This window comes from Rhinopithecus roxellana, chromosome 18 (genome assembly GCF_007565055.1).
Source record: "Rhinopithecus roxellana isolate Shanxi Qingling chromosome 18, ASM756505v1, whole genome shotgun sequence".
In the NCBI taxonomy this organism is placed as follows: domain Eukaryota; kingdom Metazoa; phylum Chordata; class Mammalia; order Primates; family Cercopithecidae; genus Rhinopithecus; species Rhinopithecus roxellana.
Window position 1 is genome coordinate 51,741,797 of NC_044566.1, and position 20,021 is coordinate 51,761,817.

The 20,021-nt window shown below is 41.0% G+C and overlaps 2 protein-coding genes across 2 annotated transcripts in view; both read left to right on the forward strand.

Annotated features, from left to right (window-relative positions):
- Positions 1–14,193, forward strand: part of LOC104671104 — a 46,588-nt gene extending 32,395 nt beyond the window's left edge. Inside the window, exon 6 of the transcript XR_004054680.1 lies at positions 13,968–14,193. The gene's annotated coding sequence lies outside the window, so the exon portion shown is untranslated. The remainder of the gene's footprint in view (positions 1–13,967) is intronic.
- On the forward strand, positions 685–18,198 carry LOC104671115 (phosphatidylinositol 3,4,5-trisphosphate 3-phosphatase TPTE2-like). The gene is made up of 5 exons (XM_010374521.1): positions 685–774; positions 3,681–3,761; positions 7,945–8,050; positions 9,975–10,055; positions 18,179–18,198. The coding sequence occupies exons 1-5, from the start codon at positions 685–687 to the stop codon at positions 18,196–18,198; spliced, it is 378 nt and encodes a 125-aa protein (XP_010372823.1).
- Positions 18,199–20,021: the final 1,823 nt, after the last annotated feature.

The following is a 20,021-nucleotide window of genomic DNA, read 5'->3' on the forward strand; positions in this document are numbered from 1 at the left end:
AGTCGAATGCTGTAATGAGGGCTGTTTGGGCTGCACTGTCCTCCCCAGGATCTGGGGTGTCCTTCATAATTCCAGGGAATTGCCATTTTCTTTCTTGAATTAAAGCTCACAGAGTTTATCTTTATGTACTAGCTTGCTATTTCCAAATGACTGAGGCATGCTAAAAGCCTGTAATCTGCCATCTTGGAAAAAAAATCCTTCCATTCTTAAGAGAAATGGCACTTGGTGTTGATACATGGTGTTTCTACATTGCTGAATTCATTTTGAAAATATGTATATTTTTAAATCTACATTCATGTGTATAGACTGGTATAAAGTTATCTTTTCTTCTTCTATATTTGTGCAAGTTTGGAATCAGTTATATTAGTCTACTAAACGAGTTGACTAAAGGAATTTTTCTTTTTTACCAATATCCAAAAAAAATTATAAACACATGAATGATTGCTTTCTTATAGATTTGGTAAAAACCTCATCGTGTCCTTTTGTAGAGAGGTGGTGAGAAATATTTTTACTGTAAATGTAATTTGCGTATTTTTAACCTGTGAGGTGGAGGTTGCAGTGAACTGAGATGGTGCCACTGCACTTCGACCTGGGTGACACAGCAAGACTCTGTCTCAAAAAAAGAAAGAAAATCAATTTAAAATGAACTCCTTGAATATTTCTGAGTGTGTTTTTATACCACGTATGTTCCTTGAACTAACTTCTCTTCTGGGAAGAACTGGAACTGTGGTTTGTGCCTTCCTTATTGCCTCTGAACTATTTTTAACTGCAAAGGTATGAAAGATGTTACTACAAACTTTGTCTTATGATGACTGAGTTTGCTAGTTCTGACACATCACTGGTAGGATGTTAAGATGATTTAGTCATGGTGCTTAGTGAAACTAATTGGAGAAGCAGTTTTTAGAGAGCCTGTTTTTGATACTTTCTTATTTAACATGCAGTAGTTAGTAGCTGACTTAAGAATCTCTTTGGGCCAAGACTAGAGTAAGGTCAATGAAGTGCAAAATTTAAGGAAATGCTAAAAATTGCAATAACTAAAATAAATAATTTTTAATGCAATATTTTAACAATAAAAATTAATGCAAAAAACTATGATATATATAATATCAACATTTTAAATAAAGACAAGACCTAATGGGGCCGGATTAAGGTGAGGGGAGTAAAGCCATGTTACACAGATACAAAAACATTCAGTAATCATAGTGCTTCCCTCACCCCAGCTGGCCCTGCTCTTACTCCTGCTAGTACCATTGTTACCAGTGAGTCTTTGTTCTTAGAGCTCCCAAGATGGTGGCAGCCCACTCCCAAGATGGTGGCGGGCCACTCCCAAGATGGCAGCAAGCCTTTTTTCTCTGACCTGGGGTTCTTGGCCTCACGGATTACAAGTAATGGAACCTTGGGCTATGCAGTGAGTGTTATAGCTCTATTAGAAGCCGTGGGTCACAGAGAACCATGGAACCCAGTGACTAGTGTTCAGCTCGATTAGGACGAACCCGGGCACTTAGCCACGCAGGAACAATGGTGAGCCTCTAGCCCAATCAGGAGCAGCAATGGGCGCCTTGATGGATCAGAAGTGCAGAGGACACCCTGCCAGATCCAGAGGGGTGGAAGTCAGCAGTGGGTCTGAGACGGGGGCGATCAGCAGTGGTGGATGGTGAGTGGTGGATGGTGAGTGAAAGCTCAGCTCAAGCCGGAACAAACACGAACCAGAAGAGTGTGCAGTTGCAAGATTTAATAGAGTGAAAACAGAGCTCCCATACAATGGGAGGGGACCCAAAGGGGGTTGCCACTGCTGGCTCAAATGCCTGGGTTTCTATCCCGATCATTGTCCCTCCCGCTGTGCTCTCAGGGGATAGATGATTGACTATTTCTTTACCTCCTGCTTTTAGTCTAATTGTTATTTTAGTGAGCTCCCTTTACTACCTGATGGGTTGGGTGTGAGCTGAGTTACCAGGCCCATGTTTAAAGGTGGGCGCTGTCACCTTCCCCAGCTAGGCTTAGGAATTCTTAGTCAACTTAGGAAATCCAGCTAGTCCAGTCCTGTCTCTCACCATGACTTCTTCCTTCCTCGTGAGAATATTATCAGGCTTAATTAGATAAATTCTCCAAAGAGCCTTGACCATCCTCACAACTCTTAGATAGATAAAAGCAACATTTTGCAACTCAAAGCATCCCCTGAATGTAAATATCTTTGCTTAGTCAATACATGTGGAGTCTGACCTCTAGAAATTTCAGGTAAGACAAGGTGGGCTGTTTCCACTTAAAGTAGAGTTCTCGGTCATGTTTCTTACTGTCATTTTCTTGCTGAGATGCTACCATTCCAGCAGCTCTGCTCGAGTTCTTTGGCCTACAGTCTAGGGAAGAAGTGGTTGTTATGCACAATGCCCAGCACTCCAATTCCACCACCTTTGGTTTTTCTAATTTGAGACACACAGATTTTGAAAATGGATTATTTTCAAGCTATGGATCATGACTTATCAGTGAGTTGTAAAATAAAGTGACTGGGTTGTGACTAACATCTTTTAAAAATAAAAGGGAATAGAGGCTGGGCGCGGTGGCTCAAGCCTGTAATCCCAGCACTTTGGGAGGCCGAGACAGGCGGATCACGAGGTCAGGAGATCGAGACCATCCTGGCTAACACGGTAAAACCCCGTCTCTACTAAAAAAAAATAGAAAAAACTAGCCGGGCGAGGTGGCGGGCACCTGTAGTCCCAGCTACTCAGGAGGTTGAGGCAGGAGAATGGCGTAAACCTGGGAGGCGGAGCTTGTAGTGAGCTGAGATCCGGCCACTGCACTCCAGCCTGGGCGACAGAGCGAGACTCCGTCTCAAAAAAAATAAAAATAAAAAAATAAAAATAAAAGGGAATAGAGCAGAATGGAAAATATCAAAAGGTTTAAGTATTGGTGTGTGTGTGTGTGTGTGTGTGTGTGTGTGTGTGTGTGTCTCCTAGGTTTATTAATGTGGATTGCAGCTTAAAAAACAAAAGTTTTGAAAGTCATTGACAGCCATTGATCCAGAGCCCTAGAGTGAGAACCAGGGACTTGCCTCTAACTGGCTGTAGCATCTCTATAGCATCTCTATGGCAGATTGCTTGGTTTTCTTTTGGTCTCAGTGTTCTCATTTGTAATATGGAAAGAAGGGTTGGACCAAGTGATTTCTAAGGTCTTTCCAGCCCTAAAATTTTATGAATTTATGAATCCTTGAATGAGATAAGTCCTTGATGTGGCTTTGTTAAATTTGTTATTTTGGGTAGCTCTGCCCAAAGATCACTGTGGCCGGGGACGGTGGCTCATGCCTGTAATCACAGCACTTTGGGAGGCTGAGGCAGGTGGATCTCTTGAGGTCAGAAGTTTGAGAGCAGCCTGGCCAACACGACGAAATCTCTATCTCTATTAATAATGCAAAAAATTACCTGGGCATGGTGGTAGTCCCAGCTACTCAGGAGACTGAGGCAGTAAAATCACTTGAACCTGGGAGGCAGAGGTTGTAGTGAGCTAAGATCCTACCACCACATTCCAGCCTGGGTGACAGAGCAAGAATCTACCAAAAAAAAAAATAAAAAAAAAAAAATAATCACTGACTTTAGGAAAGAAGGTGGCCATAGAAATACTAAGGGTACCTAATATATGAAAGGAAAGAGTGTAGATGAACCATGGTTGGATTAGACCCTTCTTTGTAGGAAAGCCTGTATTATTTTGGAGAAAGGCAAACAGATAAAACCAACAGCACTGAATTTCAGGGAGTAGAAATTCCTTCTCAGGCAAGTTTTCCTTTTTAAAAGGGGAGTTTTTTTAGGGGAGTGGGTTAAGATTGCCACCTGTTAATTTGGTGATCAGGCAGCAGCATTTGGGCACCCTGTGACAGGCCTCTGTCCCTCCCTGAGGCTGAGGGCCATGCTTCCCACCCACAGGCTGGGGGCTCTGGCTTCTCCTCAGAGCATCCTGAATTCTGTTCTCTGCTGGTTATTGTTTACAGAGCTCAGGAGTTGATTATTTTCCCAAAGTAGGAAGGTCCAGTACCTAAGGCTCCAGGACCCTGAAGTTTATCTAAAATCACCAGCCTTTGATTTCAATATAAAAAAGATCCAAGTCTTTCACAAACCCTTACTCGGGCAATTCAACCTTGCAGAACATCACAAAGACTGTTTTGGGTGACTCCTCTGTGTGTGTGTGTGTGTGTGTGTGTGTGTGTGTGTGTGTGTCTTTTCTGTGTGTTGTGGGGGAGGTGTAAAAAGAGAAAGTAAAGGGGAAATAAACTTTTCAAAAACTCTTTATATACCAGACAGTATTGCAGTTTTACATATCTCATTTAATACCTGTAACACCTATGTGAAAAATACACTGTTACTCTATTTTTTAAAAACATTTGTTGGCTGGGCACGGTGGCTCATGCCTGTAATCCCAACAGTTTGAGAGGCCGAGGTGGGGTGAATCATGAGGTCAGGAGTTTGAGACCATCCTGACCAACATGGTGAAACCCTGTCTCTACTGAAAATACAAAAATTAGCTGGGCGTAGTGGCGGGTGCCTGTAATCCCAGCTACTCAGGAGGCTGAGGCAGGACAATCCCTTGAACCCAGGAGGCAGAGGTTGCAGTGAGCTGAGATGGCGCCACTGCACTCCAACCCGGGTGACAGAGTGAGACTCCTTTAAAAAAAAAAGAAAAAAGAAAAACCTTTGTTATGGAAAAGTTTAATCATATACAGAAGTCCAGAGAAGCATACAATATATCCCCATATAGTCATCACATTGCTGCAACAGTCATTTCAGCCTGCAACCAGCCACATTTCATCCATTCTTTTCCCACTCTACTCACACCCCTAACCCCACTCTCCACTCTTGGTTTCCCTAAACCTGGGTTGTTTTAAAGGAAATTTCAGTCCTCAGATCATTTTATCCCACAGGTATTTCAGTATGACATTTAAGGACTCTTAACAACAAAAAAAAACCCTGAATACTCTTTATCATATATAAAAATATTACACCTTAAAAATATTTAATATCACATTTGTAGTCCATGTTTGTTTCCAAAATTGTCTTAAAATCTTTAAAAATTTAGTTTGTTTCAATCAGAATTCAAACAAGGTCCACACATTTCATTTGGTTGCTGTGTCTCCTAAGTCTCTTTTAAGAATCTAAGTTCATGGATTTTTCACCTTTTTTTATTACTTGTAATTTGTTTATTGAAGAAACCAGGATGTTTATCCTATTGCATTTACAACATTCTAGACTTTGCTGAGCTATTCTAAGAGTTACATATTCACCAGCTCATTTAATATTCTCAGTAACTCTATGAGTGGCCACTACTATGATTCTCATCTTATAAATTAGAAAACTGAGGTTCAGAGAAAGTAACTTTTGAACCAAGGACTGAAATCTAGATGTCAGACTCTGAAGCCATTGCTGTGCGCTGCTTCTCATTTATATTGCCTTTTCTGTATTGCCCCTAAAACTGAAGTGAGAGTGGGTTGGGAATTCTTAAATAGATTTGGATGTGGCTGTAAATGAGTTTTTCTTTAAGTGATGGGAGCTGAGTAAGTACTCTTGGCCCCGTTAGAAGAACACTGTAACTACTGGCCCTAAACCCTTAGTTTGGGTCAAAAGAACTCAGCCTTATCCACTGATACTTTTCTCTCACACCCCAGCCAAAAACAAAACAAAACAAAGGCAGTCATAGACCCTAAGCTAAAAGTAATAGGTGAATTTACTGAAGTGCAGCCCTAATCATGCCACTTCCATGCTCAGAATCCATACTGTGTCCCCACTGCCAATGGCAATAAGCTAAATGTTTCAACCTGGCACTCAGGAGCCGCAGTTTGACTTTTCCAACCTTTTCTTCCACTGTATGCATGCACACATCCCACACTTGAACACATTTAGGCTGTGTGCTGTTTCCCAGCCTGTGGACACGTGATTCCCTTGTGCCATTGCTCATGCCCCTTTTCCTGGCATCTCTTTCCCTTCTCAGCCTGAAGTAGTCTTGCTTTTTCAGTTCTTTAAGCCCTTTGTGTTTCTCTTAGGGACTACATTACTTTCCATTATTCTCTAGGTATTTGAAGTGGTGACTTCTGTATCCCCTTTAAAGGCAAAGCCCATGGCTTACCCATCTTTCCACCTTTTTCTCATAATATCTTCTTTGTTTGTAGTGAGTGGCTCCTATGTGTTGATTGTATTAATTTCTACTACACGTCCATGTTGTTTTAAGTTTAGGAGAAGGAAGCATGGGAGCACAAGCAGCTTGAGGGCCCTGGTAGGCTACAGCCTTTAGGGGAAGGTGGAGAATCTGGTGGCAGGAGCTAAGGGGATGCTAGATGGAGCTCCTTCAACACCTCTCCCCACACATCTCCCCATCCCCATTTCTTCTGCAGTCATGCGTAGTTTCCCAAACTTTAGTCCAGAACTAGCACACCAAAGGCTGCAACTGAATCTCTTCTGAATCACTGAGAAAGCAACACAGGGACTCAGCTGCATGTTTGAGAGCTGTGTTGGCAAGACCTCAGGACAGAGTGCCCTCTGTGTCTGCTGGTGATTCTCAGACACCATCACATTCTGATCCTGCACTGGGGGCTATTCTACTGACTACATCTAGTCTTTTTTTTTTTTTGAGACAGAGTCTCGCTCTGTCCCCCAGGCTGGAGTGCAGTGGCGCGATCTCAGCTCACTGCAAGCTCCGCCTCCCGGGTTCACGCCATTCTCCTGCCTCGGCCTCCTGAGTAGCTGGGACTACAGGCGCCCACCACTGCGCCCGGCTAATTTTTTGTATTTTTAGTAGAGACGGGGTTTCACCATGGTCTCAATCTCCTGACCTTGTGATCCGCCCGCCTCGGCCTCCCAAAGTGCTAGGATTACAGGCGTGAGCCACTGCGCCCGGCCTTACATCTACTCTTAAGAACTTTAATGAGCCTTCCTCATGACTGGCCCTTTCTAAAGGAAAGTATGTCAGTTATTGGAAATGAGCATTTCCCAATGGGTAAGGAACAGTCTGTGAACTTATTCTTTTTTTTTTTTTTTTTTTTTGAGACAGAGTCTTGCTCTGTCGCCCAGACTGGTGTACAGTGGTGCAATCTCAGCTCACTGCAATCTCGACCTCTTGGGTTCAAGCGATTCTCCTGCCTCAGCCTCCTGAGTGGTTGGGATTACAGGTGCCCATTACCACGCACAGCTAATTTTTATAGTTTTAGTATAGATAGGGTCTCACCCTGTTGGCCAGGCTGGTCTCAAACTCCTGTCCTCAAGTGATCTACCCACGTCAGCCTCCCAAAGTATTGGAATTACAGGTGTGAGCCACAGCACCCGGCCAACTTTTGAATTCTGAACCAGTTGATTCAGTACCAGAGCTCTTCAACACCCTGAAGAAAGATTCAAGGAGAGCAGTTGTGAACAGCCTGCCCCGGGGAAAGGACAAGACTAAGAGAATTCCGGGGCTTCCTTGTGAAAACAGAATTGGGGAAATAGAAAGTGAAGAAATTGTAGCTGTCAGGAACAAGAGAATGACATGAAATCTGCTACTGAGATATGGAGGTATTCCTTTTGAGTTTTCACATATACCATGCTCTCATGCCCAGCAAGCTGCTCTTCACCAAACCACAAACCTTTCTCTAACTCAGTCACAACTAAGCTTCTCTCTGTACACTGATAATGCTGTAACTATTTTGTTGTTGGTTCCGATTAGTTGCCTTCTCAACTGTAAGCAGCCTATAAACAAGACCTGGCTCCATCCTTCTTAATTCCCCATAGCACTTAATTCAGTATTTTACCCCCAAGGTATTAGTTGTGAGGCAGCATCCCTCAAAATGTCTAGTTATATAATGTCATCCATTAAATGTTTCCTTAATTACTTACTTCCCTTAAAAAGCTTTATGCAAAATAAAATATACATATATATAGGAATGCTGACTTTAGACTTTTCATCTCCACTTCAAGTGAGGCTTCTGTTGCTTTTCAGAATAGATATGTTGGATATTTTGCACAAGTGAAACATATCTACAACTGGAATCTCCCTCCAAGAAGGATACTTTTTACAAAAGCATTCATTATTTATTCGATTCATGGTAAGTGCTTTATGTATAATTGGAGAATTGGGCAGGAGGGCCAATGTTCCTGCTCTGGGAGGCTTTTGCTCATAGTTACATATACAGATGATCCTAACTCATATCTGTCTTTTTACATATCCTCACACGTGAACTCCTCCTTACGTATGCCCCTCCTCCTGCAATTGTCCATTGATTGCCAGCCCTTAGATGTTCTTCACTTTTTCTTTTGGGGGACTTCATCCCCTTCCCATCTCTCCTGTTCTCGTTGCTCCTCTGGTCTCAACCCAGGGTAGACTTTTCAGGGCAGAGTGAGCCTCTGATGAGGGAGGAGGAGGACCCATGTGTCCTCAAGACTAGTTATTTCTCATAACCACCTCTAGTTCAGAGCTTGTCTTGGTGCAGGTGTCTCCATACCATATCATTTTCTCACCTTCTTTCAGAGGCGTATTTTTTTCTTATCATCCTGGGCTCTCCCTTTCCCCTCTCTCCTCCATCTGTAACCCTCTCACTCCCAGCTTACACTCAGGGGAGGTGGAAAAGCAGGATGTGTCTGTGCGGAAGGGGTGGGGTCTCACCACTCCCACTGCCAGAGAGGTAGCAGGGAGGAAGCGATGCTTCTGAACCCCTAAAGCAAACCTCTTCTAGCAGCCACCTAGTGGACCTGAGGTGGTGCCAGTGCTGGGTATTATAGGTGCCATGGTGCCAGGATGCTGGTTTCCACACAGACAGCCTAGTATTTTTAGCTCTCTGAATTTAGTTCTACATTTCACTGATTTCTGGTAGACATCAATAGAAAGAAGTTCTGCACCTGGATTGGGAAAGAGGGAACTGAGGCAAGAAACTGTGATTTCTAATGACAAATTAATAGCATGGTGTTAGTGAAAACAAAATTAAATGAAAAGAAAACAAACAGCATACAATATGAGCAATCAAGAATAATTAATACACTAGTTTATTAAAATATTTGTTTTAATTCTCTACCTTTAATTTTGTGCATATTTAAATTAAAAATGTAGAGTTGAGAGTAAAGCAATAAAAAGTTAATTGGCTGAGAAACCAAGTCTTTGAGGAAATGCTAAAGGAAGTGAGTCATTTGAATTCAAAAAAAGGGGCAAAAGAGCCTTTTTCTGTAAATATATGCTGAACACCACAGGAAGTTTTGGATATAACTATCCTATATTTTTATAGAGATTACATCAGGAACTAGACTTAAAGTAGGGCCAAAGTAGTTTAGACTACAGTATTTATTATTAAGAATCATTATGATTAGAAGTCTGAAGAAAGCAACATATTAGCAAGAAAGGTTGCAAGTCACCTTCCTTCCTCCTTCCTTCCTTTCTTTTTTTTTTTTTTTTGGAGACAGAGTCTTGCTCTGTCACCCAGGCTGGAGTGCAGTAGTGTGGTCTTGGTCCACTGCAACCTCCGCCTCCTAGGTTGAAGTGATTCTCCTATCTCAGCCTCCTGAGTAGCTGGGATTACAGGCACGTGCCACCACGCCCAGCTAATTTTTGTTATTTTTAGTAGAGATGGGGTTTCACCATGTTGATCAGGCTGGTCTCGAACTCCTGACCTCAACTAATCCATCCACCTCGGCCTCCCAAAGTACTGGGATTATGGTGGTGTGAGCCACCGTTTCCGGCCCACCTTCCCTAGATATTTTTTCTGGAAAGATATATTGATGGGATTCTAAGTCTTTAAAGCTGAACTATATGTAATTTTTTTTCTTCTCTCTAGTCTTATAAAATCTGCTTTAGGAGACAGAACTGGGCTTGAAGCCTTGTCTTTCAAGGACAAAATCCATGCAAGACCAAATAGTAACTACTGATACATTGTTAGCTTGGATCACTTTTTCTCTTTTTCATCCATGATGTTAATTGGTGAGACATTTTGATCTTCGTGCTAACCAACCTAACTTTTTAATTTCATTTAGGTGTTGGAGCAGGTGATGGATATGATCTAAAAGTCAAAATAGTAATAGAGAAAAAGGTTGTACTTTTCCTGTACTTATTTAAGAAATTGTTAGGTAAGAGAAAGCATGTGAATTGAAAAAAATCTGGTGTTTGTTTTACGGCTGAATGTCAAAGCAGCAATGTTCACCTCCCTAAACTATCACTCACCATAAAGAGAGTCTATAACGCTTTCTGGTTAACCATCCAACTTGGTGTCACTGGGTTTGGTTGCAAACCAGAGATAAATTAACCTGTTTGTTCAAAACAGTTTTTTCAGGGTCCTTTCCAGAATTTATTTCTGTTCAGTGTTGCTTTGCCTTTCACTTTTCCATAAATGCTGAGCATGTTCCCAGGAATGTGTTAAGGATTTTAATTTACATATCTGGTCTTTACAGCCATATTCTCTTGTTGTTCATTTTATCTTTAATTATATAGTACTGATTCTAAAATTTTAGTGTACATGAAAACCACCAAGGAGGTTGTAAAGATTTACATTCGTAGGTTGTACCCCCAAAGTATGATTCAGGAAATCTGGAATGGGGGCCAGGAATCTACAGACTTAGCAATGTCCCAAGTGATTCTAAGTCAGACGTTCTGTGGGATGACCCTATGAGAAATAATGCAAGAGTGAATGAACTGGGGAGGAATCTCTTTATCCAAAGCAAAAAGGACCTGGTAGTCAATGTTTTGCTGCAATGAAGAAATGCCTAAAACTATATACCTTTTCTGAAACAATAAGAAAGCTTCCTTCATGGGTCTAATAACCATAAACTTTTCCTACCCAGGCCTTCGTCTCAGATTCTCCTGTTATCTTATTCCTTCCCTCTCTGCATCGCCCCCTCTCTCCTGCTCTTTTTTTGGCCTCTCTCAACTGATGGCATTCACCCAGGCCTGACCCTTGGCTTTCTGTTCTTAGCAAATGCTTTATTCTTGGTTGAAGAATGACGCATTCCCCTTACTTAAACTATTATTTGTTCATTTACTGGTCAGATGTTTATGAGAACCCACTGAGTTGTAGATGCAGGAGCTACAACATGAACAGTTTCCACTCCAACTCAAATGCATTAGCCAGCCTGAATTGTCAGTGAGCTTTCTCTGCTTCTGCAAATGGCACCAGCATTCTCCCACTCAGGCCTTGTGCTTTGATTCTCTTTGCCTCGGCTCCCTAAATCCAGTTAGTTATCAATCCCTGCTGATTATGCCTTTGAAATTTTTCTGTGTTCTCCTTCCTTTCTGTTCTCACTGCCACTAACTGTCCAGAACCTCATTTGCTCATGCTTAGATTTCTACAATGGTCTCCTTACCCTTTCTTTCTCCTTATATAATACAATGTATAGAATCCTCAAATATGCATCCTGGAATATTCTCTCATTGTGAAAAGTTGTACGTAGAGCAGAAGACACACTGTGTGCCCGTGGTCAGAGCCAGTTCACACCTGTGGCCCAACATCCTTATCTGTAAAATAAATATCATATCTCAAGTGTTATGGGAATTAAATTAGATAATATAAAGTTTCTTTGTATACTATAAATCACTAAATAAGTGTTATATGTGATAATTATCAGGCATCTTTGTCACGTAGGAAATGCCCCACCATATTCTTCAACAACTTCACTCTTATTTCTTTGACTCCTGAGCTCTTAAGATGTAATAGCCCTAATGTAATACCTGAGCTTTTTCCATCAGTAGCTTGACCAACAGACTTCATTCCAAATAAACTAGGTCATCCTCTTTGGCTCTTGGAACACAACTCTAATTTATTTACTTAGTTAGTTGGTTCTTTCTTTCTTTCCTTCCTTTCTTCCTTTCCTTTTTCTTTTCTTGAGTCAGGGTCTCATTCTGTCACCCAGGCTGTAGTACAGTGGCGTGATCATGGCTCACTGCAGCCTCAACCTCCTGAGCTCAAGCAATCCCCCAATTCTTTTATTTTTTGTAGAGACTGGATCTTGCTATGTTGCCTAGGCTGGTCTCAAACTCCTGGGCTCAAGCAGCCTTTCCACCTCAGCCTCGCAACGTGCCAGGATTATAGGCATGAGCCAGACTGCCTGACCTTTTTTGTTATTGTTTTTCTGATTTCTTTTTTTCTTTTCTTTTTTCTTTTCTTTTTTTTTTTTTTTGTGAGATGAAGTTTCACTCTTGTTGCCCAGGCTGGAGTGCAATGGTGCAATCTCAGCTAACTGCAACCTCCACCTCCTGGGTTCAAGTGATTCTCCTGCCTCAGCCTCCCAAGTAGCTGGGATTACAGGCATGCGCCACCACGCCCAGCTCATTTTTGTATTTTTAGTAGAGACAGGGTTTCTCCATGTTGGTCAGGCTGATCTCGAACTGCCGACCTCAGGTGATCTGCCCATCTTGGCCTCCTAAAGTGTTGGGATTACAGACGTGAGCCACCATGCCCGGCCTATTTTTCTAATTTCTACTTCACATTATTGCTGGTCTTTTTCCCTCTGTGTGGACTAGATTCTATTTTCAGAGCCCTTCTTCCTTTATCTAAACTGTTTCATGTCCAGTTCAATTTTTACCTCCTCAGTGAAATTTTTGCATTCTGCACCTCCTGTTAACTAGCCCCCAATAGTGCATAACAGCACACCCAGTCTTCATTAAACAGATTGAGTTATATACCATTCTACTATTGTTTCTTATGTGTACAGCTCCCTGAAGAAACCTACGGACTCTGTACCTCCTTTTGTGTTTTTCACAGGACCTAGACCTTTCTTATTGTGGGTGCCATTATTTATAGGAGAGTGAGTCAAAGAAATAGTATAGCTTCAAAGTCATTCATTCCAAAACTTGACCTATCTTTGGTCACTTCATCCACCAACCTGCAACGGTCAAGTCCAAAGATCCCATTGACAAACACAAGAGTTCTGATAAAACATGATGAGCAGGGGGACCCCGCTCTCCCCCTCCCTCGGTAGGGACGGGTGGGCGCACCGCCCAAGTGTTACAGGCCCCTGTTGTTATTTTTTAAATTTACAAAATAAAAAACCTTGGTGAGTTACACATTGCTTTTTGAATGTCAATGCTAGCTTTAAAATTGAGCTTCTTAATGTATTCTCAAAAGAGGCCCTAAGGCATGAACATCAAATGACACACATTATAATATTTAATTGATTAAAGTCTAACAGAAAATTCAATATTTTTAAAAAGTGAGGCACTTTTTAAAAGTGCCTCATGGCCAAGCATGGTGGCTCATGCCTCTAATCCCAGCACTTTGGGAGGCCGAGATGGGCACTTCACAAGGTCAAGACATCGAGACCATCCTGGCCAACATGGTGAAACATGGTCTCTACTAAAAATACAAAAATTAGTTGGGCATGGTGGTGCAAGCCTGTAGTCCCAGCTACTCGGGAAGTGGAGGCAGGAGAATCACTTGAACCCAGGAGGTGGAGGTTGCAGTGAGACGAGATCCCACCATTGCACTCAGCATAGTGATAGAGCAAGACACTGTCTCAGAAAAAAAAAGTGCCTCATGATAACCCTCAAACGTGTTGGCATTTAAAAAATGTGAACAACAGGCCCAGTGCAGTGGCTCACGCCTGTAATCCCAGCACTTTGGGAGGCCTAGGTGGGCAAATCATTTGAGGCCAGGAGTTCGAGATCAGCCTGGCCAATATAGTGAAACCCCATGTCTACTAAAAATACAAAAATTAGCTGGGTGTGGTGGCATCTGCCTATAGCCCCAGCTACTCAGGAGGCTGAGGCATAGGAATCACTCGAACCTGGGAGGCAGAGGTTGCAGTGAGCCGAGATCACGCCCCTGCACTTCAGCCTGGGTGACAGTAAGACTCCATCTCAAACACACACACACACACATAACAGTATTACAACTAGAAAATATTATTAATAATTATTTATACATGTGGTGATTGGGCCGTGAGACCAAAAGTACTTGATAAATATTGGAAGTCATAATAAGTGAAAAGGAACTTCACTGTTATTGTTAGTTAGGTTTATAGTTCTAAATTCCATGTGTTCATTGACAGGTATTTCATGACACTGAACTAGAGCAATAATTGATGTATTCAACTACCCACCTCTGTATGATGATGTGAAAGTGCAATTTTTCTCTTTGGTGAGTAATCAAGAAACAGCCTCTGCCATTGTTCTTGTCTGGTCTTTTGAATGATTTTATTTAAGATTTGCTTTACTACGGTTCCCAACAAGGGAGATGACAGATGTCATCCCACAGAGGGAGGGGGAGAAAAACAATAAATCAGATTTATAATAAATTTTTTTAAAAGAACATATGTAATTTGAATAATTTTTGTTCATTTGTTTTTTCTAAATTGTAAATTTTCTAAATTTGTCTAAATTTACATATATTAATTATCAAATACAAAAAATACAAAATAAACACACACACAAAAAAGCGAAGATGCTAAAAAAAACCAGTTATGTTTTACTGCATAGCAATGATTACATTTTGTTTTGCATCTTTTTTTAAATTAAAAAATTAATTATGCCTGTAATCCCAGCACTTTGGGAGGCCGAGGCGGGCAGATCACATGAGGTCGGGGGTTCAAGACCAGCCTGACCAACATGGAGAAACCCTGTCTCTACTAAAAATACAAAAGTAGCTGGGCATGGTGGCACATGCCTGTAATCCCAGCTACTCGGGAGGTGGAGGCAGGAGAATCGCTTGTACCTGGGAGGCGGAGGTTGCAGTGAGCTGAGATTGCACCACTGCACTCCAGTCTGGGCAACAAGAGTGAGACCCTGTCTCAAAAAAAAAAAAAAAAAAAAATTGAGACAGGGTCTCACTCTGTCACCTAGGCTGGAGTGCAGTGGCGTGATCATAGCTAACTGCAGCTTCAACCTCCTGGACTCAAGCAGTCCTCCCACTTCAGCCTCCCAAGTAGCTCGGAGCACTGACTGGAAAGAGAGTTAGGTTTGGCTGACTCCGTTGGGTGAAACACAGAGAAGGCAGCACAATACAACACATCAAATAACTGACGCAGTTTTTTTTATTCCAGAGAGAAGAGGGTAGCACACTTCGCAGGGCTAACTGGAAGGGAGAGCCATCCAGGAGACCTGTGCTTGACGGGGATCAATAGTGAGAGAGAGGGAGGGACCTGGGAGTGGAATTCTTTATTGGGATGTAAGGTGCTATCTAAGCAGGTTTCCTACAGGGAGGTGCAATTTGGTTTAATGCAAGCAGCCATGAGTCTCTGCTATAACTGAGAGGTGGTCACTGTTACATCCACATGGTTCATGTGGAGTATGGGGGTCTGTGGGGTGAGTCAAGTAGGTTATATCTAGCTGTCCCATAATGAAGTAGTCCCCAGGAGAAGGTTGAATAAAGTAGATAACAGGATCAGTCACATTGAGAAACTGGGAGGAGGCGAACTGGAAACTGCTGAGGGTGACTGAACCCTGCTTCTGATATCAGAAAGTCCAACTTATATTTAAAAGGGATGCTGAGGCAATAAAAAACGTGTAATAATTCACTACAATATACTTGGGTCCTTAGGCATAGGTCCTTAGTAGATTCTGTTTAGCACTATCTAAACCAGATACAAATATCAGCATTTACATTTTAATTTAATATTAAATATCTAGCATTGAAAATTTTGATAGAAACAGCAAGAGAATGCAATAGCATTTTCTTAAGCCTCCTCCTTTGTGTCTTGAGTTTATTGTTATAGACTGCAGAGTGCTATGTATTTAATGGTTGTCATTGTTTGATAAATATATAAAGGAATGAAATTTAATTTCTTTGGAATGATTAGTTCTTGGTATCAGTTTTACTTTGAAAATATATATTTTTTTCTTTTTAGGATCTTCCTAAATACTGTGACAACTGTTCTTTTTTTTCTGGTTTAACACATCTTTTATACAAAATAACAGATATGGATATAATATAAACCTATAGAAACAGCCTAATCTTCAATGTCTATGTATAAGGTGTAATGGCAAGTCTTTTCCTGGTTGTCACGAACTTTATAGAAAGCAAAAACTCCTCAAGCCACCATTGACCATTGCCTTACTCCTCTTAATTTGGTTATTTTAAAAATACAGTGGTTCTTGAGATCCACTGTTGCAGTATCCTCAAGGTCCATGCCATAGGACTGTGTTATGAGTTCAAAAATATTATAACCAGATCTTAAGTGTGATAGCAAATTCTTCCCAGAGAAGTTCAATATGAGTCTGCTCAGTACTTTCAGTATGTCAGGTCCTCAGCAGGTGCTGATTTACCAATGACAAATCATCACCAAATTTTGTGCTAAAGTAAGGCAGGACCTAGGGAGGCTTCAGCTAGCTGAAAAGCTGACTGACACACTTATATCTAGGAGAAGTTATAAGACACAATAAGTATTAAGGACTACAGCTAAAAAATATCATTAAGTAATAACCTCCCATTTAAATGTGGCTTTCTAATAACTGAATTGGGAAAACTTTCTGAAAAATTATTAATTGGAATTGGAGATTATTGTTCCAAAAAAACCTTCTGCTATATATTTGGAAACTCATTTTTCAGTCTAGAAGTTATCCACTATAAGTAGCATTTGTTCTGTGGTGATGAAAAATTGAGATTTTTTCTAATCAACCATACTCTTCAATACAAAAGGAGAAAATATTTTTTAAATGATTTAGTTGAGAGTTGAAGAAGTGGCTATGATTATATGCGGCATGAATTGATAGTTATTGTTACACCCAGTCCTAATCTTTTCTTCAGATGTGGACTGGATCTAATAACTCCTTAAGTCCAGCAAGGCAACAGTAAATTAAACCTGTGGTCTACACACCTGTAATGTATATACATTTAATGGATTTTGATAGAGTGAACTTTGGATTTGATGGAAATTTTTTACAATTTTTTTCTTGGATGTATACAAACAATAAGCTTTTTCTTCTAACATGAGCAAAGTCCCTCAAATAGAGCTGGGTGGAGCTTCATTTGATGCTGTTCCTCAAAAGTGGTTCTTGCTAAAGGATACTTTTTTTCCTTTAAAACACCATGTTCATTCTGAAGAAGCAATAAGTTAGATCACTTTTATTCTCACTTTTATATAAATTTCTAAAGATTTCTGTAACGTTTAAATTTACATACTACTTGGTAAAGCTGTTTTTGTTATGAGATTGTTTAGCCAAAAATGCCAACTTCTATCATTTAGAACATTAGGCATAAATGGGTTAACAGATTTATGCCTAGTGTTCCATTATTGGAACGCTAAGCATGTGGGAGTTATATACTACTGCTCAAGGTCATCTCCAAGGTCTGATCATAAAAATTCAAAAAATTGCAACCTCACACATAAATTTAAAGGGATATAGTATTATATTACTGGGTTTTCATTCATACCTAGCCTGACTGATTTCTGAAATTTAGATATTTTATTAAACCTGAATGTCATTCATTCCATAAAAAGCAATGTTAAAAGAATCAGAGACCAGGCGGCCAGGCGCGGTGGCTCACACCTATAATCCCAGCACTTTGGGAGTCCAAGGCGGGCAGATCACGAGGTTAGAAGATCAAGACCATCCTGGCTAAAATGGTGAAACCGCGTCTCTACTAAAAATGCAAAAACAAAATTAGCTGGGCGTAGTGGCGGGCACCTGTAGTCCCAGCTACTCAGGAGGCTGAGGCAAGAGAATGGCCTGAATCCGGGAGGCAGAGCTTGCAGTGAGCCGAGATCAGGCCACTGCACTCCAGCCTGGGCGACAGAGCAAGACCCCATCTCAAAAAAAAAAAAAAAAAAAAAAAGAATCAGCGGCCGGGCACGGTGACTCACGTCTGTAATCCCAGCACTTTGGGAGGCCGAGGCAGGTGGATCATGAGGTCAGGAGATCAAGACCATCCTGGCCAACATGGTGAAATCCCATCTCTGCTAAAAGTACAAAACTTAGCTGGGTGTAGTGGTGAGTGTCTGTACTCCCAGCTACTCAGGAGGCTGAGGCAGAATCGCTTGAACCAGGGAGTCGGAGGTTGCAGTGAGCTGAGATCAGGCCACTGCACTCCAGCCGGGCAAGAGAGCAAGACTCGGTCTCAAAAAAAAAAAAAAAAAAAAAAAAAAAAAAGAATCAGTTACTGATGTGTTGCTGGAGCCAACTGAGACACAAAAAAGGGGCTGAGGTTCTATTCATGGTAAGGTTCTTTTCTTATTTCTTCAAGCTCTAACAAGAGCACCCAACTGCATGGCTTTTCAGTTAGCCCCAATATAAACATGTAATAACTTTTTTTTTCTATTCTTAGGCTTAACCACAAAGAAATGAATTGGACAATCCACATGAACAAAAGACATGGAAAATTTACCCACCAGAATTTGCAGTAGAGATTTTTCTTTTTAAATTAGAAATGACTTACAGTTACGTTGTAGCTGGTATCTGATTAAGTGTAGCTCCCCCTTCCCCTTCTGGGAAAGAATTATGTTCTTTCCAACCCCTGCCACATAGTTATATGTTCTAAATCTTCCTTGATGGTATATCTATATTTATATATGTTTACATATGTTCTTGATAAATCTATGAAGTATATATAGATAAAATGTCTTTTTTTTTCTTTTTTGAAGGCATATACTTCACAGTTTCCATCTTGTATTTATATAAATTTGGAACACAGTATGCAGGAACATTAGGCATCATTCTGAAGAACTTTGAAATAGAACTTTCATATCAAAATAATTGAGATATTTAAAAATTGTGATTCCCCAACACCCACTTACTCACATACTTTTGGTCAAATATTTATTCCCTGCTTTGTTTCACATTTGTAATTTCACATTTATTAGAAAGCTAATTTATATTTTTTTCTTCTACTTCATTTACAAACTGTCTGTTAACAGATTGGCAGCAAAGACTAAGTTTTAAATCCAGAAGAGAGAAATGTTTCACACAGGCAGTCCCCCAACTCCCAGCACACACTCTTTTCTCTCATTCCAAGCACGAAATGAGTAGCTTACTTAACAAGCTTCCTTTAATTACACACAGACATGGGGGTTGGGGTAAGAAGATCGTGGTAAAAAATATGAAGGATAAATAATCTTCGGTAACTTCTGCTTTTGTATAAAATTGTAAGTGAATCAAAAGAAATATTTGTTCTTAGAGTAATCTAGGCGTATTATTTTGAAATCCACTACTCCTGCTCACAACCAACTTCACCTGAGCTTGGGGGAAATGGGGGAACTCTGAAGGGAGGTAATCTTTTCATTATAAACACTGGTTAGCCTTATGTCTATGGGAAATCATTATTATTTCCTCTTTGGTGCTGGGTGCTACTTTTTTAAAACAAATTTTTTATTTTTGAGACAGGGTCTCACTCTGGTTGTCAAGACTGGAGTGCAGTGGTGTGATCTTGGTTCACTGCAGCCTCGACCTCCCAGGCTCAGGTGATTCTCCCACCTCCAGCCTCCCGAGTAGCTGGGACTATAGGCACATGTCACTACACCCGGCTAATTTTTGTATTTTTAGTAGAGATGAAGTTTCGTCATGTTGCCCAGGCTGGTCTCGAGTTCCTGAGCTCAAGCAATCTGCCTGCCTCAGTCTCCCAAAGTGTTGGGATTACAGGCTTGAACCACCATGCCCAGCCCATGGGTGTTACTTTATTCAAAGTACCTTCATTGCCACTGTATCTTCAGGCCATGATTGTCCTTGAAAAAGTTCTATTGTGGCTTTATTGAAATTATTCTTATTTGAATGATTTTCCTTTTATTGGCAAGGCTCTCAACAATCTAGACCAAGATGAATTCATCAGGAAATGGAAGGTAGCAACTAATAAGACAAGGGTCACTGCTAAAACACGATATACTCATTCCTGAAAAACCTTGCACTCTACAGAAAGCACTAAAAAAAGAAGCAGTTCATGAAAATACAGGGTTTGAGAGTTCAAGGCAAACCACTCCAGCATAACAACTTTGTAACCAACACACTAACCATTCGGACCACCCACCTCAGCAGCTCAATGTCTGGAGTTTGCCATAGGAGCTTTTTTATTTTTGAGTGGAAATAGAATACTTTATATAAGGGCTGCGGGTACCAGAGTGGCACAGATGAGTAGGGCCCCGAGCCATGGTGGGCATGGAAGGCAGCAACCTGCCAGG